The 27,455-nt window shown below is 52.1% G+C and overlaps 1 protein-coding gene across 1 annotated transcript in view; it reads right to left on the bottom strand.

Annotated features, from left to right (window-relative positions):
• The window catches only part of IL31RA (interleukin 31 receptor A), a 30,094-nt gene extending 13,325 nt beyond the window's left edge, over window positions 1-16,769 (bottom strand). Inside the window, exons 1-5 of the mRNA XM_081132607.1 lie at window positions 16,694-16,769; window positions 13,339-13,456; window positions 10,653-10,825; window positions 6,316-6,467; window positions 4,055-4,217 (exon numbers count right to left, since the gene is read on the bottom strand). Coding sequence (XP_080988733.1) covers window positions 4,055-4,217; window positions 6,316-6,467; window positions 10,653-10,825; window positions 13,339-13,456; window positions 16,694-16,748 — 661 coding nt within the window. The 5' untranslated portion in view covers window positions 16,749-16,769. The remainder of the gene's footprint in view (window positions 1-4,054; window positions 4,218-6,315; window positions 6,468-10,652; window positions 10,826-13,338; window positions 13,457-16,693) is intronic.
• Window positions 16,770-27,455: the final 10,686 nt, after the last annotated feature.

The raw sequence follows: 27,455 nt of genomic DNA, 5'->3' as shown, positions 1-27,455 counted from the left end.
GGGCACACGCATGGAAAACGCAGGGGAAGGTGTTCGACCCGGTCCACGCACCTCTCCAAAGAGCAGGGTAACGTGGGACAGCGCAGTGACCTGACCACGGGACACAACTCACAAAAAGGAGAGGAATTTACGTGTCGCTTGATCTCTGGACTATAGCTCTTGTCTCGGGGGAGTCTGGGCAAGGAGTGGGTGGCTGGCAGTTTGTAACATGACCCTCTGACATGCACCTAAACTTTCAAATGCTGAGCTTTGACTGGAGACCGACCCACATGCTTCAGCCACGAGAGGAAGCCGAGAGTCTGCCTCGAGGCCGGTGACTGGAGAAATGAGATAAATGCCCCAGTTAAAGCTGTGGGTGACGCACCCTGAACTCTTTCTTGGGGAGACCACACGGCTGAGGATATTGTCATCAGGTCTGCAGGGAAAGGGGTCTGGCCCAGACCTGGGCCAGTTTAGTCCTGAGAGATTGTTCTCAGGGGTCTCTCTGATTTCTGGTGACAAAGTGTCTTCAAGTGAAACTACTGAACCCTCACCGAAGACAAGTTCCTCATGTCGACAAACGAGCCAAAGGGCAGTGCAGTCAGTACCTGTCGCGTCATGAGAGACAGTCACCTTTCTACAGCTGCTCTCACAGTAAACAATGTGTGGGCAGCCCAGCCTGTGTGAGCCCCGAGTCTCCCGGGAGATCGAACCCAGCCAGCTGTGTGTGAGCCCCGAGTCTCCCAGGAGATGGAACCCGCCTGTGTGAGCCCCGAGTCTCCCAGGAGATCGAACCCAGCCAGCTGTGTGTGAGCCCCGAGTCTCCCGGGAGATCGAACCCAGCCAGCTGTGTGTGAGCCCCGAGTCTCCCAGGAGATGGAACCCACCTGTGTGAGCCCCGAGTCTCCCAGGAGATCGAACCCAGCCAGCTGTGTGTGAGCCCCGAGTCTCCCGGGAGATCGAACCCAGCCAGCTGTGTGTGAGCCCCAAGTCTCCCAGGAGATCGAACCCAGCCAGCTGTGTGTGAGCCTCGAGTCTCCCGGGAGATCGAACCCAGCCAGCTGTGTGTGAGCCCCGAGTCTCCTGGGAGATTGAACCCAGCCAGCTGTGAGCCCCGAGTCTCCCAGGAGATCGAACCCGCCTGTGTGAGCCCCGAGTCTCCCAGGAGATCGAACCCAGCCAGCTGTGTGTGAGCCCCGAGTCTCCTGGGAGATTGAACCCAGCCAGCTGTGAGCCCCGAGTCTCCCAGGAGATTGAACCCAGCCAGCTGTGAGCCCCGAGTCTCCCAGGAGATTGAACCCAGCCAGCTGTGAGCCCCGAGTCTCCCGGGAGATCGGCTATAATTCCATGTAAGTAGTTGGAATGGCTTAGGCTGTAGGTATGATCTCATCTGCATTCCACTGGGATGTGTCCTAAGAGCCCTGGCAGGAGATTCCCAAAGCTCTTATTGAACCAAAAGCCAGGACAGCCAGTACTCAGCCTCCTCAGATGGGAGCAACAGCCTAGTTTCTGCCTGTTCACAAGCCAAGGAGACATGAGCGGAGACAGGGTTCCTCCCAAAGGCAGACTTAGGACAAGGCTACAAGGTCACGAGACCCTCAAGGCCACCACACAACTGGAAGAGCCCCAACTCCGTCTCTTACCTGCAGTCTCTCACTTCCACTTACGGGGAAGTCAGACTCAGGGCAGTAATACTGGGAGCAAGGGATGAAATCTAAGGGCAACGTGTTCATTAGAATCCAGCCCCCAGTATTCATCGGAAGAGTATACAGAGGCAAAAACAAACATTATTTAAAATCGATCATCCCAGTCACTTGATTAGAAACATGAGCTAAATGCTCCTTAGATGCATCCCCTAGGCAGCCATTCAGTCTTAGCAGGTGGTGATGCCGAATGAATTTGATCAGTATTTTCCGTTCACGCTGAGGCTGCAAGTTCCTGCAGAGAGACAGTCCCCACCCCTGCCGACTTCCCGCAGATGCCGGGCTGGTGAAACCCCCGCCTCTAGCATGTAATCCTTCCATCAACCATGAGGTAATAATGGACTTGACGTTAATCCAAGGGGAAAAGTACTAATTCTGCATTTGTGAAAGAACAAAATTTTCCAAATCTGCAAAAAAAAAATAAAAATCTACATATTCAAAGGCATCCGCTGTTTGGAGGATGTCGTCACCGTTTGCTGCTGCTGTTTCTGTGACAGCCCAGCCACTCGGTGCCCTTGCTGAGCCTTCAGCCGTGCCACTGAACTGTGGCATCTAATCCCCGCACCCTGCAGTCAGGAGCCAGCGTCAGTACCTCCACTTCTGAAGCACAAGCTGCCTGGCGGCGTAAGCTCGTAAGTAATGAAGCCCGACTGGAATATATTACGTGTCACGTAGCGAATACCTATCTGCTGAAGTGTGATAAATACCCGAATAACCAATACATTGAAATCCAAGCCCGGCCATAGGTTGAGCATCGACCTACAACCCAGGAGGTGTCGGTTCAATTCCCGGTCGGGGCACCAGGTTGCATGGTCGATCCCCAGTCGGGGGCCTGCAGGAGGCAGCTGATCAATGACTCTCTCATCACTGATGTTTCTCTCTCCCTCTCCCTTCCTCTCTCTGAAATCAATAAATATATTGTTTAAAAATACATTGAAATCCAAAAGAAAACAGGTAACGCTTCAACTTGGACTATTTTCCAACAACTAGAAAAAGTTTGAGGTGCTGGGCAGTGACTGGCGTTTCCCTGTGAAATACGGACACTCGTGGCTTGTGAATGAGAAGAGGGGACACTGGGGTCTCTTGGGGGTAGGAGGTGCATTTTCATTCATTTCCTCCTGGATCCTGAAAAAAAATGACTGAAAACAAAAGCACGAGTCTCCAGCGGCGACTCTGCTGGATGAGTGGTGACTGGATGCCATTAGCCAAGGACCCAGAGAACAAGAGCTACTGTTTGGCTAATTTCTCGTAGCCAAGCAGCTGAAGTCATCGACCAGCCGCGAAGCCAGGTCTGGTTTCTGGCCATCCGACCCGCGGGAGAAGCGGACGTCCAGGGCTCCTGACCTGCAGGCAAGGCAGCACCTGCCGAGAGGCCCGGAGCAACCTGCCAGCGTGTCCGGAGCTCAGCTCCCTCACCTCCGAGGGGGCTCCCCGGAGGGTCAAAAATAGAGACAGGAAATCTGGCACCTACTGAACGTTTGCATGGGCCAAGCACATTATTTCATTTAGTCTTTAAAACAGTACGCTAAAACGTAGATACCACAACTGACTCCATTTTACAAATTATACTCCATTACGGGAAAGGGGGGACAGACAGTGAGGAAACTGAGGCCCAGGGAACAGGCGTCTTGCCAGAAGTCGCCCCGGAGCCAGGCTGGGATTTAAGGCAAGTCCGCGGTCACACAGCACGGGCCCCAAATGTCGTACTTCAGTCAACACGGCTCCTTTTCTCTCTCCCGCGTGGTCACGCACGGTGTGGCCTTTTCCCCCTTATTATATTTTTATTTTTACTTTGATTTATGTTTATAGTAATAGCTCCGGGGTTTACGGTATATATCTCTAATTTACCATAGGCGATCTCTAAATAGTATGTCCCTTCATGGACACTTCAAGGCCTGTACAAGAGAATTAACCCTTTGCGGTCGTATTAAATTTGGACATGGGTGTCGTGCTGGTCGGAATTAAGAGCTTTCAGAGAAATTATGAACCGATATATGAATGAATAGAGTTAAGATTCGTACGGTCCCTTGCTGTGGTGGCTGAGAGCAGACATACGACCGGAACGGTAAAAAAGCTTTGGTAGCGGCTGAGAGTAGACAAACGACCGCAAAGGGTTAAGGCTGTGATCAGACCTTTTGTCTTTGGGACAAGAAGCTAACACCCTGAGAGGAGCCGGTCATCCTGAGGTCAGGGGAGGGTGCTGCAGAGAGGATTAATATCATTAATCCGCCCAGGGCCTTTCCTCTCTGCCCCCAGGCCCAGGGGCTGCGGGCTCCCTGAGCCCCAGGTGCCACACCTGACAAACCCACACAACCAGGCCAGGCTGCCCCGGCCCTGAGCAGGCGGAGGGGAATTACGAGGGACCCGCTTGCCTTCCTCCTTGGTGGTTCCCCGTTTTGCTTGGCTCCAGCCGCTCCAGAACCTGGACTCCTCGGTCGCACACCGCAGGGTTACCACGTACTCCGCAAAAGCCTGCAGCCCCGTGAGGTTGTACGTTTGGTCTCCATAGATCCCTTCTGTGAAGTTGACCTCCATCTGCAAGGCAGAGATGACCTTGAGCTGGACGGGAGACCAGTTCTCTCTTTTTCTTCTTTACTCCCCAGCCCTCTCTTACCTTTTCAGAACTAGCAGCATTAGATCTCAATGTTTACAATATATAATTTTCACAAACAGACCTCCATGCATGCCTGGGACCGTCTGCATCCAAACGGAGGAGAGTTACCCCATGAGCCACCACCCCCACCCCCAACCCCACCCAGTGAGGCAGAGGTTCCTGCTGCTGAGCTGGTGTGAGGGATCCTTCTGAGCTCGCAGCTCAGTGAAAAGGCATCCCAGCAAGGAGGTAGGGCCGACGGGAGGGCCTCTCACTGCTGAACCCAAGTTCCCTGACACCCTCTGCCAACAGCCCCGAGATGCTGCCGGGGCAGAATAGGGTTGCTGGGAACATCACTTGGGATGAGCCTTCGTCTCTGGGCAAGGAGCCTTCCCAGCTCCCCTCAGTCATGGGGCCCAGCTGCTAAAGGACTGTCAAGGAAATGACTGAGCTCGGAGCCAGAAAACCTGGGCTCAGCCAGACTGACCTTTGAGAGAAGGCCAACCACAAGTAAATCAAAATAAAACGATATTAATCCATAAAACACAAGCAAGGAAGTCTAACAAAGTTCTGCTTTTCATGTTTTATAAAATATGTAATATTTGTTTTTTAAAATCTTTTGACTGTTTCCTCCTGGGTTGCTAGGCCCCCCTGGACATGCTTGGTTTCCTGCAGGGTCCACTCGAGTTCGTGCCCAAGAGCTCTGCCGAGTGCAGTCCCCGGAGCCTGCGGCTCACAGCCCGAGACCCACAGGGGAAAGGCTGTGGGTCTCACAGGCTTTCACGTGGTGAGCCTCGCAGGCTTAAACCTGAAACTTCCCCAACTCAACACAGGCAACAGGCTCCAAACAAAACATCAACTTCATCAGGTTTGTTTCTAACAATCTGTTCTTTGTGCCGAATCCGGCTCCCCAAAGCTGTATATGTCTCAAGAGATGAATCAGAGAAATGTTGGTACAAAGCCTAAATCAAACCCTGGAAACAGCCTTGGGCTCATTTTGGGGAGCGTGCACAGGACTCACTTTGGGAAGGTGCAGTCCCTTAGACCAGGCCATAGAAGGTGCTCTGGATGTTGCTAAAGGACTGTCAAGGAAATGACTGAGCTCGGAGCCAGAAAACCTGGGCTCAGGTCTGCAACTTAACACCCCTTGAAATCTTGGAGAGGTGATTTAGCTCTCTACATTGCAATTCCTAATCTATAAAAATAAAAAATAGTGGTGTCCTGTTTATAGGATATTTGCAAAGATTAAGCAATTAGAAAAAAATGTGCCAAAGGCTTAAATAAACTATTCACAGAGAAGGGCTCCAAGTGGCCAATAAGCACATGAAAAGCCACGCAACCTCATTAAAGGTCAGGCATATGCAAATTACAGCCATGATTCTATTGTGCCCATACAATGGAATACTACACAGCAATGAAAAGTAGGAACTCCAGCGCTACATGACGTGAATGAATCTTAAAAGCACAATAATGACAGAAAGAGACAAACTAAGTACAAAATGTATGGATTCCATTTGTACAATGTCTGAAACCATGTGGTTCAGGAATACAGGCTTAAAACCATAATAAAAAGCAAATAAATAACTACCACAAAAATCAGGATAACAGCTCTAAGGGGAGTTCATGATAAGGGAGCTTATACTATGAAGCTGACAATAACGATTTGTAAAATGCAGTATTTACGTTGTGTTCACTTTTCTCAATGTGTGTTATACATCACAATTCCATAGAAGGTTGGGAAAATAAAAAAGGAAATAGCCAAGCCGCGGAATCTCTGGCAGCCAACACAGTCAGACACAAGCCAGAGTGGAGGCAGAAGAAAATTTCTCACTCGGTAATCCGCCCACGCGCCCAGAATGCAGGACGCCTGCAGCCAGGCACTCCCCACCTGAAGGCCCAGAGGGCAGACGGGGAAGGAAAGGGCTCGCTCTTGTCTAGCTTCTGTTTTCAGCGCAGAAAAGAAAAAAGATTCCAGGTCAACAGTTGTCAATAACCCATGGCTGTGGGCCGCGGAAGAAACATTGTAACAGTGTAACTTACCCAGCGGACACTGTTCACTGTTCTGAATCGCAGCGTGCATTTTAGAGCTTGTGAAACAGGGGCCAACTCGGGCCTTTTCCATTTTATTTGAAGCATCCGTTTGACGCCCAAAACTGGTATCACGCTGAAAATCATAGGTGGTTCCATTTTTACTGAAAATAGAAATCACAGATTTGCAAAAAGATCGGAAAGTGCTAATGACATCCACCCACATTTGTAAAAAACAAAAACCCTGGGAAGGAACTGGTAGCGCGTGTTTTGGGATCGGCCATATGCAGATGCACTGGGAAGACAGTGCTAAAGAAATGCTTGTGGAGAAAGGGACCCTAGTGCCCTGCTGGTGGGAATGCAGACTGGGGCAGCCACTATGGAAAGCAGTAGGGAGGTTCCTCAAAAAATTAAAAATGGAGCTGCCGTTTGACCCAGTGATTCCACTCCTAGGAATGTACCCTAAGAATCCTGAAACACTAATCAGAAAGAATATATGTACCCCGATGTTCATAGCAGCACAGTTTACAATAACTGAGATCTGGAAACAGCCCAAGTGCCCCTCAGTAGATAAGTGGATAAAAAAGCTGTGGGACAGTCACACCATGGACACTACGCAGCTGTGAAGAAGAAGGATCTCGCACCCTTTAGGACAGTGTGGATGGACCTGGAGAGTATTATGCTGAGTGAAATAAGCCAGGCAGAGAAAGACAAACATCACATGATCTCGCTTATATGTAGAATCTAAAGAACTTAATAAACTGATGAACAGAATAGATTCAATGACATGGAAGCATAGATGAGACTGACGAATGTCAGAGGGATGGAGGAGGGCGGGTGGGTGGAGGGGGAGAGAGTAACCAAAGAATTTATATGCACATATGCACAACCCAAGGACACGGACAATGGTGGGGAGAGGGACTGGGGAGGGGGGTGGGGCGGGGAGGAATGGATCATTGGGAAGAAAACAGGACATCTGTAATATTTTAAACAAAAATAAAATTAAGAAAAAAGAAAAAATAATAATTCATGAACATTACTGGGAAAAAAATGCTGCCCCCACCCTCCAAAAAGAAATGTCCAAGGAGGAGAGGGTACATTCTTATGATTTTTCTGCAAATCAGCCTTCTCCTGGCAGGGGGAGGTATGCTGAGCAGAATGGAGGTAAGAAGGTGAGGCTGTGCGACCAGAAAATGGGCTGGTCCCCTCCCCTCCGCTCCCCTCCCCTCGGCCTCTCTGCTTGACCCCAGGATGGAGGCGTGGAGAGCCCTGCAGGAAGCACCCCTTCCTTCCTCTGAACACTACCAAAACTCTCTCTTTGAAAAAATGTATTTCTTTTTGGTTATTAAGTAACATATGCTCATTCAAAACAAATAATTTAAACATAGAAAACTACAAACAAAAATTTTAAATTAGCCATAATGCCATCAACCAGAAATAACCATTATTAACATGTTTGTGTGTTTTTAGGCTTTTTTTCTATTAACTGTCTGCATATTTTTCAAACAAAATCAATATTGTGTTACATAAAGCCCTTCTCTTTTTAAATTACATTATGCCATCAGCGTCCACCCCCTTGCATTAAAAAGTCTTCAAAACGTGATTTTTTTCAAAGCTTCAGTCTTAGGGATGAGCAGAATTTATTTGACCTTGTCGCTGTCAGTGTACATTCACAGTATTTTCCATTTTTCACTTTAAAGCTCCCCGGGAGCAGAGGCTGAGTGTGGGTCCCAGAGCCAGCGTTAACACCTGATGTTTGTTAAGCGAGCGAATGAGTGGGTGAGAGTTGCATCTTCGTCTGGTCTCTGGTGGTCCTCTTAGATCCCCGTCGGGTAGAATGAGTAAAGGCCTATGGAAGTCTTTAGGGCGCTTTCCACGCCTCACTTTCCAAAAAAGCTCCACTGATTGCAGCTTCCACCGGCAGGGGATGAGCACCCACCTCACCGCACCCTGGCCGCAGGTGCTGAATACTATCAGCCTCTTCATCTTCCTTCCTGAAGGCTTTTGGAAAGCGAGTCTCTACTTAGATCCATGAGTTAAAAACAAACGTTGGCTGAAAGTATTCAGAAAGCTCTTTGTAGCTACTCAAAAAAATAGTAGGTACTAATTATTCCTGGACTAAAGGGTAGTCACCAATCTACGCAGCCTCTCAGTGGCTGGAGCTGTACACAACAGACAGATGAAGCAATTTTTATAAGAGTATTGACTTGCATTGAGCACTGGATGAGTATTTTTTGAGAAGAATCATGTTATTGACTCTTCTCAACCACCTCACGTTTGTTATACTCATTTTTAAGAAGGGAAAACTGAGATTTTTTGCAGGTTAAATACTTTTCTCATAAGAAGCCCAGCTGGGATTCATTTGCACCCACTGCGAACTCCTGCCCCTCCCATTAACCGAGACTGCCTCGAGTCAGAGCAGACACAAATCCCCACTGTAGCCCCATTTAACCCCACGATTACATCACCAAGGAGGCGTGTGATTTAATTTCACCCCAATTAAAAAGGACCCTCAGAATTGCTCATTAAGAACTGAGTTATATTGAGTGATGTCAGCAAAATGGGCTAGGAGAGTCCAAGTTTATGTTTCCCCGTAGAAACATTAAAAAAACAAAACAAAACAGAACACAGAAGCTGCCTCAACTAATCTGGTTGGAGCTACTGAAACCAGGCAAAGGTTTGGTTTGTAGCTGAAAACCCAACCCAGAAAGTGGCCTTCGGAGTGGCAGGGGAGGTCGCACCTCCTCCTGCCCCCCCCCCCCGCCCCAGCACGTGGGTGGTCTTGGTCTAGGGGAGGCGGAAACTGGTTCCTCCTTCCCTTCCTCAGACCCAAGAGCACAGAGCAGACCTTCCAGCGCCCGACCTCCGGGTGAGACGGGGAGGTTGGCCTGCGCGTGGTCTGACTCGTCCCCCGAGAGCTGCAGGGGCCCTCAGACCACACAGCCTCAGGCAGGAGACCAGGGGCAGAGGAATGGGCCAGCTCGGGTCCCGAGGCGATCAAGACAACAGAGGAACCGAGAAGGCAACATGCAAGATGCGCTCTCAGAAAAGACCTGGGAAGAATCTGAGCTTCCGCCCAGACGGATCCCCAGGCTCAGCGAGAGCCCAGCTAATCCGCGAAGACCAGGTCCAGCGACTCCCGGTTCCAACAAACGAATCCCAAGTCACACGAAGAAACAGGAAAACGTGACCCATTCAAAGAAACAAACTACAGGGGCGGACGCTGTCCTTGAGGACGCCCCGACGGCAGGCTTACTAGACAAAAACCGTAAAATGGCTGTTTTTAATGGGCTCGGAGAGCTGAGGAAAAACGTGGGCAGAGAACTAAAGATCTAGGAAATGGTATAGGATCGAAATGAGAATATCATCAGTAAACAGACGGAACGTATAGAAAGAACCACACAGAAATCCTGAGGCTGAAGGTTACAGGAACTGAAAGAAAAAGTCCAAGAGAGGGACGAGCGGCAGAGCTGAGCCGGCGGGAGAACCAGCAAAACGCAAAGACAGGGCCCTCGAGAGGACCGACTGAGGAACAGAAAGAAAAAATGAAGAAAAGTAAACAGCTTAATGTAATTGTGGGACAGAATTTCTTTATTTTGTGTAACTAAAACTTTGTGTCCTTTAACCGTTGCCGCCTAATCCCCCCCCAGCCCTGGCAACCGTCATTCTGTCTGGGTTTTTCCCTCCCCTCCCCTCCCCTCCCCTCCCCTCCCCTCCCCTCCCCTCCCCTCCCCTCCCCTCCCCTCCCCTCCCCTCCCCCCCTCCCTTTCTCCCTTCCTTCCTTCCTTCCCTCCCTCCTTCCTTCCTTCCTTCCTTCCTTCCTTCCTTCCTTCCTTCCTTCCTTCCTTCCTTCCCCCCTCCCTCCCCCTCCCTCCCTCCCTCCCTCCCTCCTTCCTTCCTTCCCCCCTTCCTTCCTTCCCCCCTTCCTTCCTTCCCCCCTTCCTTCCTTCCTTCCTTCCTTCCTTCCTTCCTTCCCCCCTCCCTCCCTCCCTCCTTCCTTCCTTCCCCCCTTCCTTCCTTCCTTCCTTCCTTCCTTCCCCCCTTCCTTCCCCCCTTCCTTCCTTCCCCCCTTCCTTCCTTCCTTCCTTCCTTCCTTCCTTCCTTCCCCCCTTCCTTCCTTCCTTCCTTCCTTCCTTCCTTCCTTCCTTCCTTCCTTCCTTCCCTCCCTCCCTCCCTCCCTCCCTCCCTCCCTCTCCTTCTTCGATAAGACGGCACATTTTATGTTTCTCCGTAACATGCATCTAGTACATCCTTGATCTTTGAGTCTACTTTCAAGCCCACAGGTACCTCTTTTTAAAGGCGGGGCATCTTTTAAGAAAAGAGTCTACAAGACATCCAGCTGCACTCACCTATGGTGTCTAAGTGCCACTGTGTCACGTCGGACTCCACCGTGCCGTCGGCATTTCGAGCTTCCACTTGGATGGTGTAGTTGTCTGGAAAGGTTATTGCAGGAGGCAGGAAGGAGCAGGAAGCACGGTCCTCACTTGTAGAATTGCAAGTGTCATTTTCACTTCCGTAATTGCTTTGAAGGAAAAGTGACTCGACGTGAGTGTGGTTCCGCAGCTTGGGGACCAAGCCACACGTGACGTATTAGACTGTGCTCGCCAGGCTCCGGCTGGGTTTCCCTTGAGAACGGCCCAGACCAGCCTTCGTTTCCCGCCCTCTCTCCAAAATCCCTCCGCACCGCCACAGAGGTCCAAGTTCACCGCGTGCGGCCTGAGATGCCGTAAACCATGGAGCCTCCCCGGAGCCCCACACGTCCACCCAAAGCGACACTTGTAATAATGTGTTTTCTACTGGTAACAAGGAATGAATAGGCCCCTAGATTCCCCGATTCTAACCTTGAGGACTTATTTTTAATAGAAAAAAAAATCAGAGAGGATTGTTAAATAAATCATGGTGTATACATAAGTAAAATTTAAAATGATAGTGTTTAACAAATCTGTACTTACTATCAGGGAAAGATGCCCATACTCTGTTATTGGTGAAAATGAGAAGGATGCATATTATGGACAGAAAAATCACGTTTATATGAACTTATGTATTTACATAACTGTTCTTAGAGGTATCTGGAAAGGACTTCATCGAAATGTTACCTTTGGTGAGGGGATTTTGGGTGATTTTTAACATTCTTTATATTTTTCAGGTTGAAATTTTTACCTTTGGTATATGGTGTTTTCAGAAAACTCATTAAAACTGTTTTCCTAGATCCTTTAACCCTATCCCTGCTGTAACTTCATGACAAGCACACCTACGGGCAGGACCCAGGCAGGGGAGGGGGCCATAGCCGCGTGGCTTTGGGGTCACGCGGGGGCGGAGGTGGCTGCGGGCAGGCGAGGAGCCACGGCCCGGGGGCCATGCGTGCAGGGCGGGGCCGGGGAGCAGGGCGTGGGCTGCAGAGTCACGGAGACGTGGAAGTGGAGAGAGCGCGGGGCTCTCTGTGGCCCTGGGCAGCGCAGGAATGGCCCCGGGGCCTGGCTGCGTCGTGTGACGAGCGCGGGCTCTGGACGCACCCTGGGTCTGAGTCCCGGCCCTGCCCGAGCGACCCGGGCCTGGGTCGGCTCCGTAGCCCACCGCGCCTGCCGTCTCATCTCTAACACGGGCCCAGTGCCATAGCTGCAGCCCGGGCGGTCGCGAGGGCGCAGCGAGCTGGCGGGCACCTGGCCCAAGCGTGAGATGCTGGGACGTGTCTGCCCCTCGCGCCAGCGCCATGGCCGACGCCGGTGCTCTTACTCAGGGTGTCACCTGTGAGAAGCACGCTCCCCCCTCCTCCGAAGCTCCTGCTCGGCCCATCACAGCCGCTACCCCCAGGGGCGTCCCCCTGCTCCCCTTCCCCCAGGAGGAGTCAGTCCCCACTGTCCTGGGCGTCAGGAGGGTTTGTCCCCACCACTGACCTGCTCTCAGAGCTGACTGCCCACAAGGAGAGCCTTCCAGAAAAGTGGGAGAAACCTGACCCGGTTTCCGCATCTGCCCTCTTCTGCCACTTTCGGTTCACCCTGGGACGGAGGACTAGCGAGCGTGGGAGGCGGCAAGGCCTGCGGACCGTGGGCTACTGGGCCTGGGTCGGGGGCGGCAGGCCACAGCCTGCAGGTGGGGCACAGCCGCTCCCTGCTCCTGCGGGGGCCACGGGCTAAGAGCAGGTCTTACATTAAGCGGTCAGGAAACAAATACGAAGAAGGTTCACTATTGTCTACACGGCTCCCCTGCTGCGGAATCGCGTTTCGTGAGGGTCTGACGGAAACCATCTCCCTCTAAGCCTAAAATACTTACTCTCCAGCCTCCCGGAGACACCCTGCTGAGCCCTCCCTCCGGGGTACCCGCTGACATGTCGGGGCCGCGGAGAACACTGCCTGCCCCCCTCTGCCGTAAAACGTGGGTGGGCCTCCCTCACCACGCCCGCGGCCAGTTCCAGGAGTGAAAACACAGGCGTCTACACGAGATCTTGCATTTAAAAGCCAAACAAAACAGAAACTTGGGACTTTGGACTCCCTTGTTGAGACGGGAAATAGGGGAAGGTCACCCGCGATAGTCCCCGGTCGGCCTCCTGGCTCCCGGGCAACGCGAAGGACACAGTGGGGCGCATGGGCTATTCTCAAAATTTCAGAGAAAACCTCCTACCTGTACACACTCGCTGAAGCACCTGGCTTCTGGCTGGAATTATAATAACAATTTTATAATTTTTATTCTAACAGACGTTGAGTAAAAAGGGGAGCTTGAGGTCAGGAAGCCTTGGAACTGGTACGGGTGGATTTCTCAGGACGGGTCACACAGTGAGTTCACGGCAGACCTGGCACCCCCTTGCTATCCCCGGCCCCATGTTTTATAACATTCTAGAAAGAGGAAGGGGGTGGTCGGCTATAGCAAATAGATTTGTCCCCTGAGCGTATGACCGGGCGGCAGCCAGGCCTCCCCCACCCCGTAGTTTCCGACCCTGCCGGCCCTGGATGCAGGGTGGTCCCCAGAGCTGCCATCGAGGACACAGTCCTTCCCGAGCTCTGCCCCCGCCCCGCCCCCGACAGCGCCTCCGGCACTTACTGGGTCCGCCTCACCGTGTACCGCGTGTAACTGGCCTCCTTCTCGGGACTCCAGGTGCAAGTGAAGTTTTTCTTGTAGTATAAGATGCAAGAGATGTTCTCGGGCTTAGCTGGCAGGACTAACACACACAGTCATTCAGCACACGGCCACCCCGGGCAGCACCGAGCGGCGCGACGGGAACGGCTGCCCGGGGCGGCCTCCCCAGGCAGGCCGCGAGAACCCACCTCCATCTCTTCAATTACCCCCTCCGAAGGGCCAGATTTCTGCTTCTAAAACATACTTTTTACATTCTTACTTAAGCACAACATTTGAGGATCAAAAATTATATTTAAATACCAGGCAAAGTAAAGCATCGAACGCCAGAACCATCGGGGTAACAGGGCAGTGGGAGACGGGGTGCTGAGCTAGGCCCGCGCTTCCCCTTACATATCAATAACCTCCCCGGAAGGTGGCACAACAGGACGTTTCTGAGATGTCTCCAGCCCTGTGTTCAGATCTTATAACTCTTGCTCCTGGTAGCCCCCAGCCCAGTGACACCATCCCTTCCCGGGGGGAGCAGATGCCACCGTGAGAACAGGGGTCTAACCCTGCGCAAGTCCAGAGGCGGAGTCCAGGGTGTAGGAACTTGGAGGCGGAGACTTTCGTCCCGTTTTTCATTGACCTATTGTTGAAATTTACAGTTTCCTCCCATCATGAATGGGGTCAACAGTTACAGTCACGTCGTTACTTGTGACTTTGTTACCATTAAAAGTCAGACTGACAAACCTTAGAGGGCAGGAGGTGGGGAGAGATTAACCAAAGAACTTATGTGCATAAATGCATAACCCGTGGACTCAGACAAGAGTGTGGTGAAGGCCTGGGGGCTATAGGGTGGAGGGGATCAACGGGGGAAAAAGAGAGACATTTGTAATACTTTCAACAATAAGGATAAATTTTTTAAAAAGTCAGTTATTTTCATATTATGTGTCTGTTGTTATAGGTACCTTCACTATCACTGAAGTAATGTAATTATTAGGTCTTCTTATTTAATGCGTTAATAAAGAAACACCTATATTACTATGTCACGAATTTGTTTAATTTTTTGATAACATCATTTCAGAATAATTGGGCTCCTTTATAATCCTGTGTATCTTATTTATGTATTTACAGCTATTATTTCCAAAAGCGGCCGTGGACTTCACAGGTGACCGCGGGGTTCATCTTACCCGTGCCCAAAGGTAAGAACTAAGGGCAGTTCTACGCTAAGGTTAGCATTCAGCTCCGAGGCTCAGACTGACTTCCTTTGGAGCTTGGTAAGACCAGCCTTAAGAAGCAGGCGCCTTGAGAGAGGAGGCAACTTCTGGAGTTACCTTCACTCTCAGAGCCAAGCTCTAGTGTTTCTAGGAGGGGCATCCCCGCCAGAAGGAGGAGAGAGCCCGTCACTTCCAGCAGGTCAGGTACTGGGGGATCGGGTAAGGAAGTGAGGGTGGCACAGAGCTCGGGCGTCGGTGTTCTTGGGGGAGCAGCCCCAGGCAGGTGGGGCTGGTGAGCCCAGGTCAGCTGGGCTGGCGGCCTGTTCCTCCAGGTGCAGCCTGGGACGGCTGCGGGCCTACAGTCTAGAGGAAGCCGCATGTCCCACCACCTCCCGCGCAGGGAAGTCCCAGCTGCCCTGGCAGAGGGCGGGCTGGGGCAGCTCCTCAGGTCAGCTCCACACAGGCGCGTGTAGCCTGAGGGACCCAGAACTCGCCTGTGTCTCAGATGGGTATGGGAGGAGGTGGGTATGGGGCTAGTCCAGGCCCGGGATTCTGGGCACAGGGGACTCCAGGACCACAGGCCAACACTGGGGCATGGGCTTCAGGAGTGGTTGCCAGTGATGGATGCACCAAAGTCCCGGCAAAGCCAGCTGCCCCCATCGTCACTATTCCCCTACTGATCCCAGGTCCAGAGGCTTGACAAGACCAAAGTCAGCGTGGCCGGAACCAAATAGCACCTCATGTTACATGGAGATCAGAGGCTAGACCAGGCACGCCTTGTTCTGGGAGCCCACAGCCTGAAACCTTCGCTGGGAGCCCAGCGACCCGCAAACAGAACACTAACAGATCCCACACCTCACAACTCCAGTGGAAATGTGCAAAATCCCGCAAGTGGGTGAACAGAGGGTCAGCCAGCAACGTCCTCTGAGGAATGACTTCCACACCAACCGACGCACTCCCTGTCCCCACGGCTCAGAGATGGTGGCAGTGTGTGTGCGTGTGCATGTATGCATGTGTGCGCATGCATGTGTGCGTGTGTGTGCGTGTGCGTATACACATGTGGCTCTGTCTTTAGTCCTTTGTCCAATGTTTTACAAATATTCATTGAGGTCAGCCTGCCCCCTCATTACATGCGTTTAACACTCATTACACGGACTCTTAGCAGGATTTCAAAGTCAGTCCTTTGCCGGCAAATGAAAAGCAAGGGGCCCTCCCGTCTCCCCAGGGCATCCTCGGTCTTACACTGGGCTCATTACAGCCTAACAGCTCTAAGCCCCCCGCACCTCAGGAGGCTGGATACGGAGATAGGGCCTCTAAGGAGGAATTAGTTAAATGAGGCCCTTAGGGCGGCCCTGACCCATTAGACTGGTGTCCTTATGAGAAGAGGGGACCAGGACACACAGAGGGACGACCAGGTGAAGAAGCGGCAGGACAAGGGTCATCTGCGAGCTAAGGGGACAGATGTCGGAGGAAGCCAACCTTACAGGCACCTCGAACTTGGACTTCCAGCCTCCAGAACTGTGAGGACATACATGTCTGTTGTTCAAGCCGCCCGGCCTGGGTGTTTTGCTTTGGCAGCCCCAGCGGACTCTATGATGTGTTTCCACCTTTCCAGTGCCCAGCTCCCACCTGCGCCCCTCTGATCTTCAATGTAAGACGTGATCAAATGAGCCTTCGATCTGCAAGGTACAGTATGAGTATAAGGCCCTCGTCCTGATTGGACCACTGTGGAAACAAGTTTTGTTTTGTTTTCTGTCACTTCTTTTTATATTCTTGGAATTTAATGAAAATAGTGTGAAAATTACATATTTTTGTTTTTATATGTGTTTTATATAAAACCACTACATTTAAACACTATTGAAATAAGCACTTATAGTTACTCTAAGACAGTGGACCTTTTTTGCGGGGTCATATCTCCCTTTGAAAATACAACAGGCCAAGCTGCACATGCATAAATATATATCAACGTGCACATATACCAACACAAATTCAGGGAGCCCACAAATCCCAGCTGCCCATTCGCATGTGCCCATGACCCAGGTACCCTCTGCTTTCAATGAACAATTCCTGTCCAGAGAAGGCGATGAGAATCGCACAGTCCACACACAGCACAGCCAACCTACCTGCCAGGCCGAGTTCGCAGAGCAGGGGAAGCAGCCACAGTGCCCAGGCCCTCATGGTCCCCGAGTTAGCGCAGGCAGCCTGGGGAACAAGGTGAAAATGTCATCGGTCAAGAGCTAGCTTGGTCCATCTCTTTTCAACAATCCTATTTCCAGTGACAAGCAGATGCTGAGGATTTTTAGGATGCATCCTTTTATTTTTTCAATCTTATTTCATTTTATATTTTGACTATCATCGCACAGATCCCTTTATAATTACTCCATCAACCCCCGTCAACATTTAATTTTGTCCACAGCTCATCCCACCACGTGATAAGAAGGTACACCGGTCACCAGGAATACATTCCAGGAGGAAAATACTGTGGGTTCTGCGGGTCTGAGCCCATCCCCTGGCCTCGGCCTCCATTCCCAGCCTAATACACAACTCATCAGTCCCCAAACCACCACGTATTTCACATCCCTATGCCTGTCCATGTGGTTCCTCCTGCCCAGCATGTCCTTTCCCCTGTTCCTGGTGAACTAGTCCCTCCTCCCCGAGGCACCTCAAGGCTCATCTCCTCTAAACACCCTCCCTGACCTCCGGAGGCGGCCAGCGGTCGCCCGCGCCCCACCCCGCCTGCCACCTGTACTGTCGCGCCCGCCACGCAGAACGGCCGCGAGCAGTGTCCTGCCGTCTCCTCTCGGCAGCTTCTGAGGCGTGGAGCTTCTCCTGCTCCTCTTGGAAGCCTCCGTGCATAAGGCGGCGCCTGGCACGCGGGAGGCATCCCATATAGTCTGTGGAGTTAATTAGAATGAAAAGGCTGCCACTCCTCCTCTCCTCCCAGGCGGGCCGGCGGAGAATCTAAGGATGAGGCAGATGTAAAAGCAGCGCCTCAGAAGTGTCAGAAAGAAAGGAATGATACTGTGTTTCCTCTGCCAGGTCATTATAGGAAACAAAGTGTTCTTAACAAAACCAATCACTGGGGAAACATTCTGTGTTTCTGGAGAAAACCACAGGGTCCGATCGTCTCAGATACAAAGTAACTGAAAGTGCGCAGGGCAGCGAAGCAGAGAAGCCGGCTCCGCAGCGATGGAAATGCGGCCGCGGAGCAAGGAGAGCCCGCTCCTCCCAGTCGCGGGACTGCCCTCCGCCGCTCCGCGGGAGAGGCTCTTCACTCAGCAACGAGCCGTTTTGACTTAGATGAGTTCAAAGCCTAAAGGGGAATTTTTAAATTTTTCAGTGAAGAATAAATGTGTGTTTTTTTTTTAAAATTCATTGTAACACAAATAGCATTTTTACTGTCTCATTATCGAGTGTTGTCTCAATTTTCTCCGTCTGAGCCAGAAGACGCACCCTGACAAGTCCCAAAAGCGGGTCACGGCGGCTGGGATGCAAATGAACAATTCTAGGTGCTGGAGCTAAATGGTGACTCTGAGATGGGGTTTTGCAGTTTTAAAATTTTATCAATGCTAAATGTTGAATAGAATGTCACTATATAAAATATTTTTAATTGGTGGACACTATTGCTTGACTCCTTTATAGTAAGAATACCCACCTAATATTTGCACAATTTAAAAAACTCAGTCCTGAATTTCATGGAGAGAGGAAGTGGAAACATTGGGGTCATTGAACACTGGCACCCCAGCCCGGGCACTGCCTGGGGCTGGCCCCGCGCTCTCTTCCACACTCAGTGCTGTCTGGCCGCACGTTAGGTGCTTGGGATAAAGAGGAGCTGGTCCCTGACTTCATTCTAGTCCAGTGGCTTTTAACAGAGAGGAGAGTCGGAGGGCGGAGGGGATGGAAACCCCGGGTGAGCTGCTGCTGCTGACGGCTGCGTCCTCTCCCTCGAGAGGGGCTGAGGGGCAGGAAGGGGTGAGAAGCATGGATCTACCCGCAGAGATGAGCAGGGACGGGAACCACAAATGCCGCCTGGTGGGAGCTGCGACTGCAGCCGTGGGAGGGGAGCACAGAGCACCTGAGGCGAAAGGACTGGAAAGCCAGCAGCACCCCCACAGTGATGACCCTTCGCTGGAGGCTCTCAAGGCCTCCGTTGCCCTCTCCCCCTTACACACAGCAATGCCTGGTGGTGTGAATGGGGGCCAGTGGGGGTTCCTCCCAGGAACGCAGACGTAAGCTGAGAGTTTATCCAGCAAAGGCTGTGCACAGGGGCGATCGAGTATCTGTGGGGCTAAGTCGAGAGCATGTGCGTCACTTGCCATTCACTCCAAACTCCAGCCACAGAAACCCTGGAGACCATCGTGGCCACGTAGCTGCAGGAGCCTGTCTCACTGTGTCCCACGTGGAAGGAGAGTGGGAACAGGAAGAATGGTCACCTGGGGATGTAAAACTCTGAGAGTGAAAAGACAGGTGGGCCCGGCCGGGCGTGGCTCAGCGCTTGAGTGTCGGCCTAGGATCCAGGCGATCACTGTTTGATTCCCAGTCAGGGCACATGCCCGGTTGTGGGCTTGATGAATGACTCTCTCATCATTGATGCTTCTATCTCTCTCTCTCCCTCTCCTTTCCTCTCTGAAATCAATAAAGATTTTTTAAAAAAGAAAAAAAGAAAAGACAGGTGGGCAGCCTTTCTCTGTGCTCTCTGCAGGGAGACGATGACATTCCTGCTGCCAGAGTGACATGCTCAACCACAGGGAGACCCCAGACCTCACCACAGCCTTGAGAAGGCCCCCCCCCAAACTAAATTCTCATGATCACTGATTTTGCAAGGCCTTCTCTGATCAATACTTTAGCAGCAGGGCCCTGAGCTGGGCAGGGAGCCTTCTAGTCATCAGATTGACAGCCTGCCCTTTGTTTAAACACAGCGTCTCCAAGCCCCACGGGAGGTGACTCAGCCTCCCAGCCTGCGTAACTCTGGAGGGGCAGGCCCCGGACCATGAGGGACTCACGAAGCTATGCTGTGCTCCAAGGAAAGCCCCAAGCCATCACCTGCACCCCCTGAGTCATCGCCCCCGCTTTCAACACCCACAGCTGTGAGTAACTGGTCTCAGTAAGAGGCCGATTCCTAAACACCCGGTTTGTCAGCGGGGCCTCAGATGCAGCCCCAGTGGAGCCGGGGTCCTCCAGCCCACTGGGGAGTCCACGCAGGACCGGAGGCCTCTCCCCACACCAGGGCGGCGCCTGAGGCATGGGTGGCTGTCCCTCAAGGTGGGAACCTAGCAGTGGCTACATTAGCAGAGTGATGGCCCCAAAGGCCGGCCAGGTGGGACAGGGAAGTGGAGGAGGGACCTGCCTCTGCCGGGCACCGCTACGCAGTGCGGCCGGTTAATTATCTCACCGCCCCGTCCTGTCTCACGCGGCCAAGCAGAAGAGCAGTGCGGCTGTGGCTGCCTCCTGCCCCCCACAGCCCCCCTCCATGCCGTCCTTTGGCAACTCAAACGTTCCCACTCGAGACTGCGTCCTGGACGCTGGGGTTCGTCTGAGGTCGCCTGTACAGAAACGCCCCTGGGGGTTTCCCGGGGCTGGCCCTGCTTTCACTCACTTGTCCCTGCACCCACTTCACGGGTGTACGGGGGTGCCCACGGTGCCGGGAACTGTGCGTAGTGTGGGCCAGGGCTTAAAGGATGGGCCTAGAAGAGGGAGAAGCAGTGGGCCCCGGGGGCAGCGCTCTGGACACTCTAAGGCCGGAGGGAGCAGCCAGCTGCCGGCCTGGTCAGCCCCCCAGCCCGTTCCTTTCCGACCACCGAGACCTGGTTTAGTTTTACTGCTGTTGGTCCGCTGAAGGCGTGCCTGTCTCTAGTAAGTGTGGAGCCAATAATAAACAATCGTAATAGAAATAATAGTAGTGGTAGCAATGGCCTTATGTATTTGCAAAGCCCTCGTGCATTATCTCATTGGATCTTTGTCACCTTTCACATAAATGAGGCAGACTTTTCGTTTGACTCATGAAATGACTATTTATATCAAGAACAGTCATCGATTGGCAACTTCAGCCCAGTGAACTAACAGCATCTGTTTTTGTTCGAGGAGCTTGATCATGTTCCCTGCCCAGGATGAGAGGAAGAGCTCTCAGCACGGCGACTACCGTTGATAACACTGTGCTGTGTATTGGAAGGTTACTGACAGGACAGATCCTGAAAATCCTCATCACGAGAAAAAATAAATAAATGTGGTGGATGTTAACTAGATTTATTGTAGTGACATTCTGAGACATATACAGGTGCTGAATTATTATGTTGTGCACCTGAAATGTAATGTTATATTATAGGTCAATTATACCTCAATTAACAACAAAAAAAAAGAGCTGTCAGGTAGCTATGCTCAGTTTCAAAGTCTCCCCGTCACTTGGGGTGCAGGCCGCCTTCAAAGAACACTTTGAGATGGATGCAGCAAGTTTGCCTCAAATACAATCCTGAGGCTACAAAATGCTAATTACACAACACAAATTATACCTAAAAATCCCTGTAGAGTTGGTGTTTTTTATCTCCACGTTACAGATGTGGAAGTTGAGCCTCAGCGATACTTTGCGGAACCAGCCCAAAAGCCAGTTTTCAAGTGACATAGCTGGGACTCGACCCCACAACTGCCTTATTCCAAAGCTAGGCTCTTCTCTCCAAAACCAAGCAGTAGCCTGTAGTGATTCTCTCCCCCCCCCCCCCCCCGACGTTCATAGATTTCCCCAGCCCTTGATCTCAGACCCGAGATTCCCCAACCCCAGCCCAGCATTTAAAAGTATCAATGACTCAGGCCGGCCGGCGTGGCTCAGCGGTTGAGCATCGACCTACGATCTAGGAGGTCACGGTTCGATTCCCGGTCAGGGCACATGCCCGGGTTGTGGGCTCGATCCCCGGTGGGGGTCGTGCGAGAGGCAGCTGATCCATGACTCTCTCATCATTGATGTTTCCATCTCTCTTCCTCTCCCTTCCTCTCTCTGAAATCAATAAGGACATCTTTTAAAAATACATATTAACGACCCAAAGGTTAGGTGCCCTGTGACTATCAACAGCCAGCCTCGCCTGCGAATAATGCATGTGGCTGGTTCTGACCCTGCGTTTCACCGAATGAAGCAGAAAAGGTCCCCTACACGTAGAAAAAGAGGCCTGATGTGCACGGGTTTGAGTTCTCAGACTCCTGTAAATGAGCGGCACTCACCTGCCTGTGCAGGGTGACCCCAGGTGTCCTGCTGGTCCAAGGATCTGCAGCACCAGCCAGGGCCTGGAGGGCGGTTTGGAACCACCCACGCAGACCTGTGGCTCTCTCCTCGCTGGCTGCCCCTGCGCTCCCCTTGGCTTTTAAGCCCAGCCCGAGCCAGGCCGCCACTCACCCCACTTATGCTGGGAAGTGCAGCGCATTATTCTAAGTACAAAACCAATCTGTTTCTGTGGGACTATCAATTGCCCCGAGGAAGTGCCGCCTGAAAGTACCATAAACCATGCAGAGGAATGATTGATTTCACATTTTCCACTCAGGAAGTGCCCGCAAGTGTGGGAAGGGGAGAAACGCTGAGAGCACCTATCTTCGGCTTGAAAGAATAAATATGCAATCATGTAATTATCCTTCAACAAAGGAGCTGAGGAAGGGAAATAATGGGAGCTAACTCAGGAGAGAGGCTTGTAACTCTTATCTATGTCCGAACTGAGAGGCAGGAGGCCCAGCTGAGCCGCCAATGGAGCGGCTTATGGTGGTAATTTATGATAATTCATAGTATGTGGAGCCGTTGCCACGTTGGGCAGAGCACTAAGAACTTTAAATGATCTCGTTTGATTTTCACAGCAACCCTACGACAAGGGGAAACTGAGGCCAAACCCATAGAGAAACTTGTCCAAAGTAAGGAGAGGTGGAGCCAGGAATAGAACCAAGGAGCCTGACCCTCAGTTTCGGTTCCCTATAAATCAAAGGGTTTATAAATTTGTTTAATTCTCACCTGAGGATATTTTTTCCATTGCTTTTCAGAGAGAGTGGGAGGGAGGGAGAGAGAGAAACATCGATGTGAGACACATTGATGGGTTGCCTCCCGCACGTGCCCCAACCAGGGCCTGGGAGCGAGCCTGCAACCCAGGTACGTGCCCTTGATCAGAATCAAACCCGGGACCCTTCAGCCCGCTGGCCAATGCTTTAACCACTGAGCCCAACTGTCCAGGGCTCAAAAGGTTAAATTAGGTGATTTCTGGGATTCCTTTGAGCACTATAATTTTACATGCTTTTGTTATCGACAAAATCATAAAAAAACTAACAGACTAAGGAAGAGATTATGATACAAAAGGAAAGAAACCCAACCTAAAACGAGATGCTTCCCCAGCCTCCTACATTTTCATAAGCAAAGCGATGGAGGCTGTTGAAGGATCTGCTCCGTCGAAGGCGAGGAGACTAACAAAGATCAGAGAAGGGCCCGGGCCCGACCTGGAGAACCTTCTAGGGACCTGGGTTGAAGACCAGGCAGGCAGAGGAGCGTGTCCCTCTCAGCACCAGGATGATCACGGCCAAAGCAGTAATTTGTTTGTGACACTGAAAGGAAAGGCTGGATCTAATTATGGTGTTGAATTTACTGATGACTCAAGAATCATCACTCCCTCCAGAGCGTGACAGCGAGGGGTGAGCCCGCGACGTGGGGGCTGAGGATGTCCCGAGGCCCTAGAGAAGGGTCATTCTACTAAGCTGACTGGGGGGAAGGTCAGCTGGCAGAGCAAAACGCCACGTGGGCGAAACCTCCCTGTCCGCAAACATTTCTGAAAGGACGTCCGTCCGTAAGGAGGCCACGTCAACGCCACGTTTCAAGGCTTCCAGGGCAGGAGAGTCGTCTTCCTCGGGGACAGTGTCACAGGCCACATGGATCCCTCTGTGGTCTGGCCCCCGGAGGGCGGTGAGCACGCCTGACAGTGAACTCAGCAGCAGCGAGAAGTCACGGCGACCCGGCTCCTCTTCCCAGGCGCCCCGAGTTGCTATGGCAGCGAAACGAGCACTGTTCGAGGACAGCGCAGCTTCCAAGATCCTGCATAATGCGGATCCTGCTCCCAGCGTCCTCCCGGGATTAGTGATCTTCACCCCCAAAGTGGCGTTTCTCCCTTCAGGCACCCCTTCTTCGATCCAACCGATGGGTCCAGGGGTTGTATTGGCTTCAAAGGCCTGCCTACCCGAGAGGCCTTCGCCCAGCCGCCGCCATGGAGGGAGCAGAGAAGACCCTGGCGCAGAGGGACTGTGACACCTGTGACTGCATCAGGAACCGAGTGTCGCGCGGTGATGTCACCGTATTTTTCCTGGGCCTTTTCTGTGCTCGTGCGGGCTGACGCGCAAATACTCAGCACTGTGGTGCAGCTGCCTGCAGTACTCGGCACAGGGCCGTGCCGCACAGGCCGGCAGTCCGGGGGCAGCGGGCGGCACCGTCGAGGGGCGTGTCTGCGACGTTCACGCAGGGAAGTCACCTAACGATGACGCGTTTTTCAGATCCTTAGGCGACATGCGACTGCACTTGAATAAAGCTACACTGAGGCTGAGGAAAGAGAATCGACCCACGAGCATGGTTGTCAGGTTCTGTGCCGGGCGCGGTGCAGACAGAGGGAGGAAGGCGGGGCCCCCCCCAGGACAAGCTCACAGCTTCAGAGGGAAACATGTCAACAAGGTGCTATGGACCCAGGTGGCAAGTGCTGACGGGTGTGTGCAGCCCCAGCCGGGTGGCTCGGCTGGTTGGAGCGCCACCCCCTACACCAAAAGGTGGTGGGTCCGGTTCCTGGCCAGGCACATACCTAGGTTGTCTGTTCTATGCCCGTCGGGGCCTGTAAAGGAGGCGGCCGGTCGATGTCTCTCTCCCTCTGCATTCCCTTCCTCTCTAAAATCAGTATTTTAAAGAACATGAATCCTCGGGTAAGGATTAAAAGAAAGAGGTGTGTGCAGAGAGCTTCAGGAAATGAAGGGAGCCAGTCACTCCACCCCAGGGAAGAGAGGGCCCCAGAGAGCCCCTGAGAGAAAGGGACATCTTAGCAGAACATGTTACTTGGAAACAAATGTACAAAATTACAGTGTAAAGTAATAATATTCCCAGTAGAGGTGTGTGAGGGCCAGCCATTTACTGGCACTCAGAGGGGCCTGGCCGCACCTTGACCACACCTCCTCCTGGAGGGGGTCTAGTGGCGGATCCCTGGAAATCACGCCGACCCAGAACCATATTTGGAAAAGCAGTCTTTCCAGATGTGCCGGGGAAGCTAGGAGCACAGTCTGTTAGGAACAACGTGGGCACGTGACTCTTTTACTGGGTGTGTGAATCATAAATTACATTTATGTATATTTTACAAAATCTAAATACTGATCAAGTATTTCCAATGAAAACAGCATCCAAACTGAGATGTGAGGTAATTGTACAATATGCACCAGGTTCCAAAGACGTGATACGAAAACACCTCAATAACGTTTATCCTGGCTCCCAGCTGCAATGTATTTGGGACACTGATCACTGGGGGCCCACGTTTCAGTTCTGCTGACAGCACTGCTCGGGGGCCGCCCGGGGAGAGCTCACACGCCGGCCCCTCGGGAAGCCCCCCTCGGCCCAGGCTCATTCTCCGCCCCCTATCGTCCCGGCTTTGCCTCCTCCCTGTCCCCCATCGGTGACACGCACTGCACTCTTCAGAGCCCGAAACGGATAGCCCCGGGTTTAAACCGTGCCAGGCAATCCCTCTCACTGCTCCAGGATGTTACCAACCAGACAGCAGCGCAATGGTTGAGCAGCTCCCGTGTATCAGGAGCATCTCGGCAGCGCGAGGCAAAGAACACAACTGCATTTCCCCACGGACGGGCTTAGCAGCAGTTTTCGAGTAAATCACTAAAAACTACTTAGATGCCTATTAAAATTTTAAAATCACAAAGTACTGAAATGTTACAAGACAAAGTGATTTTATTACCGTATTCTAGACCACATTTATTTGATAAATATCAGATAGGAGATAAAATTCTAGTGGAGAAAAGCTCTCATGGAAGCATTTTAAGCCACCACAGAACACACGGTTATTTTTTTAATTTCCATGGCCACCCTCCAAATCCTACAGCTTATTTGGGCCAAAGAAAGTGGCAAACGGGAAGCTGTCTTGAGATCCTCCTGGCACTTTACCCCTTGCTACGTGACGCAGATCAAGATGTCAGTCTTTGCCTGGCTGGGGTGGCTCAGTGGTGAGACTGTCAGCTGGGCACCCAAGGACCTTGGGTTCGATTCCAGGTCAAGGACACGGGCGGCAGCCAATCGATGTCTCTCTCACATCCATGTTTCTCCCTCTCCCCCTCCCTCCCACTCTCTAAAAATCAATGGGAAAAATATCCTCGGGTGAGGGTTAACAAGAAGTTAGTCTTTGTCGTGACTCAGTTTACAAGGTCCCTGAGAACAGCCCCCGCCATCACATCGGCAGAGGCTCTCGCAGACTCTGGGGCAGAGGCTCCACCTTCCAGCCTCCCGGAAATTAGATGCAACAAAGGCCTCAACGGTGGAGCAGAGAGGAGATGGACATGCCGTTTCCTCGTCCGACCCATAAAACTCTTTCCTATGCCTACCTCCTCCCTCCCCCACCGGCTTGTCCCCTTTCTCTGGCTGAAGAGCAGCAGAGACCTTGCAGGCCACAGGTCAGAGCCTGCGGGGGCCCCTGGAGGAGGCCTGGAGTGCTACCTGCCTACCGGGGACACCCCCTTGGGCAGTAGGTGGGCACACACTTCTGACCTGCTGAGTCACTGAAGCTTGGGGCTTGTAACAGCAGCTAGTGCCACCCTGATAAACATAATCAGTGACCTTAAGGACTGTGATTTAGCCTGAGAACACCATCCGGCGATGCCATCTTCCCCCCACCCCTGCTACCACTCCCAAGTGCACTATCTGCAAGTCTGAGACGGGGTGGACATGTGAAGAGGCTAAGAAACGGCCAACAGGCACGTGGAAAGGTGCTCAACATCCCGTCACCCGGCAACATGAATCAGACCCACAGTGAATGGTGAGAATAAAGTACCCGCCACACCAAGTGAGGGTGAGGCTGCAGAGCACGGAGCCCCGCCCCGGCTGTTTCTGGAAGGCTCTTTGGCTGTAATGACATTAAACATTCCTACACTGTGGTCAGCATCCCACTCCCAGGTGCACACCTGAGAGAGCTGCGTGCTTACTATGTTCACCAGAAGGACAGTGGGAGACCACGAACAGGAGCTTTGTCCATAGCAGTAAAAACTGGAAGCTCAAATGCCCACCGAGCAGCAGCTGGAGAAGCAAACTGTGCAGAACACTGCTCAGAGGGAAGGCATGAGCGGCGACAGGCGGCGTGGATGAATCTCACAGGCACAGCGAGGGCACGACCTGTGCTCCCAAACGTGAAGTTCAAGAACAGTCGAATCTAACTTGTGGTGATGAAAACCAGAACAGCGGCCACCTCAGGGCAGGCGAGTTGACAGAAAAGGGCAAGAGAGCAATGAAACGGTCACGTATCTTGATGGTTAAAAGGAGCATCCATAGGTAAAAGTTTAAGTATACACTTGAGATCTGTGTATTTTATTTTGGGTAAATTTTACTTTAAGGAAAAAAATTAAAAAGTTAATTTCTCCCAGAGCACACAATTAGTAAGAGGTTGAGCTGGGGTATAAACTCGGGTGAGTCTGTCTTCCCACTGCAGCAGAGCTCACCTTCCTACTGAACTGGCCCCGGGAGAGAAGCCTCTGTTCTTCCTTAGCTTCAATGCATGAGGACATGGCTCCCTGCATTCAGTCGCAAGAGCCGCCCTGCGGCACACTGAGTAGTTTGGCACCGGGGCAGCCTGTGTTCTACTCCAAATGCTGGTATTAATGCTAAGACACTGCAGCAGCCCTGACTGTTGATAG

Source organism: Miniopterus schreibersii, assembly GCF_964146895.1.
Source record: "Miniopterus schreibersii genome assembly, chromosome: 3".
NCBI lineage: Eukaryota > Metazoa > Chordata > Mammalia > Chiroptera > Miniopteridae > Miniopterus > Miniopterus schreibersii.
The sequence above is the reverse complement of the archived record's forward strand: the minus strand, read 5'-3'. Positions and strand labels throughout refer to the sequence as shown.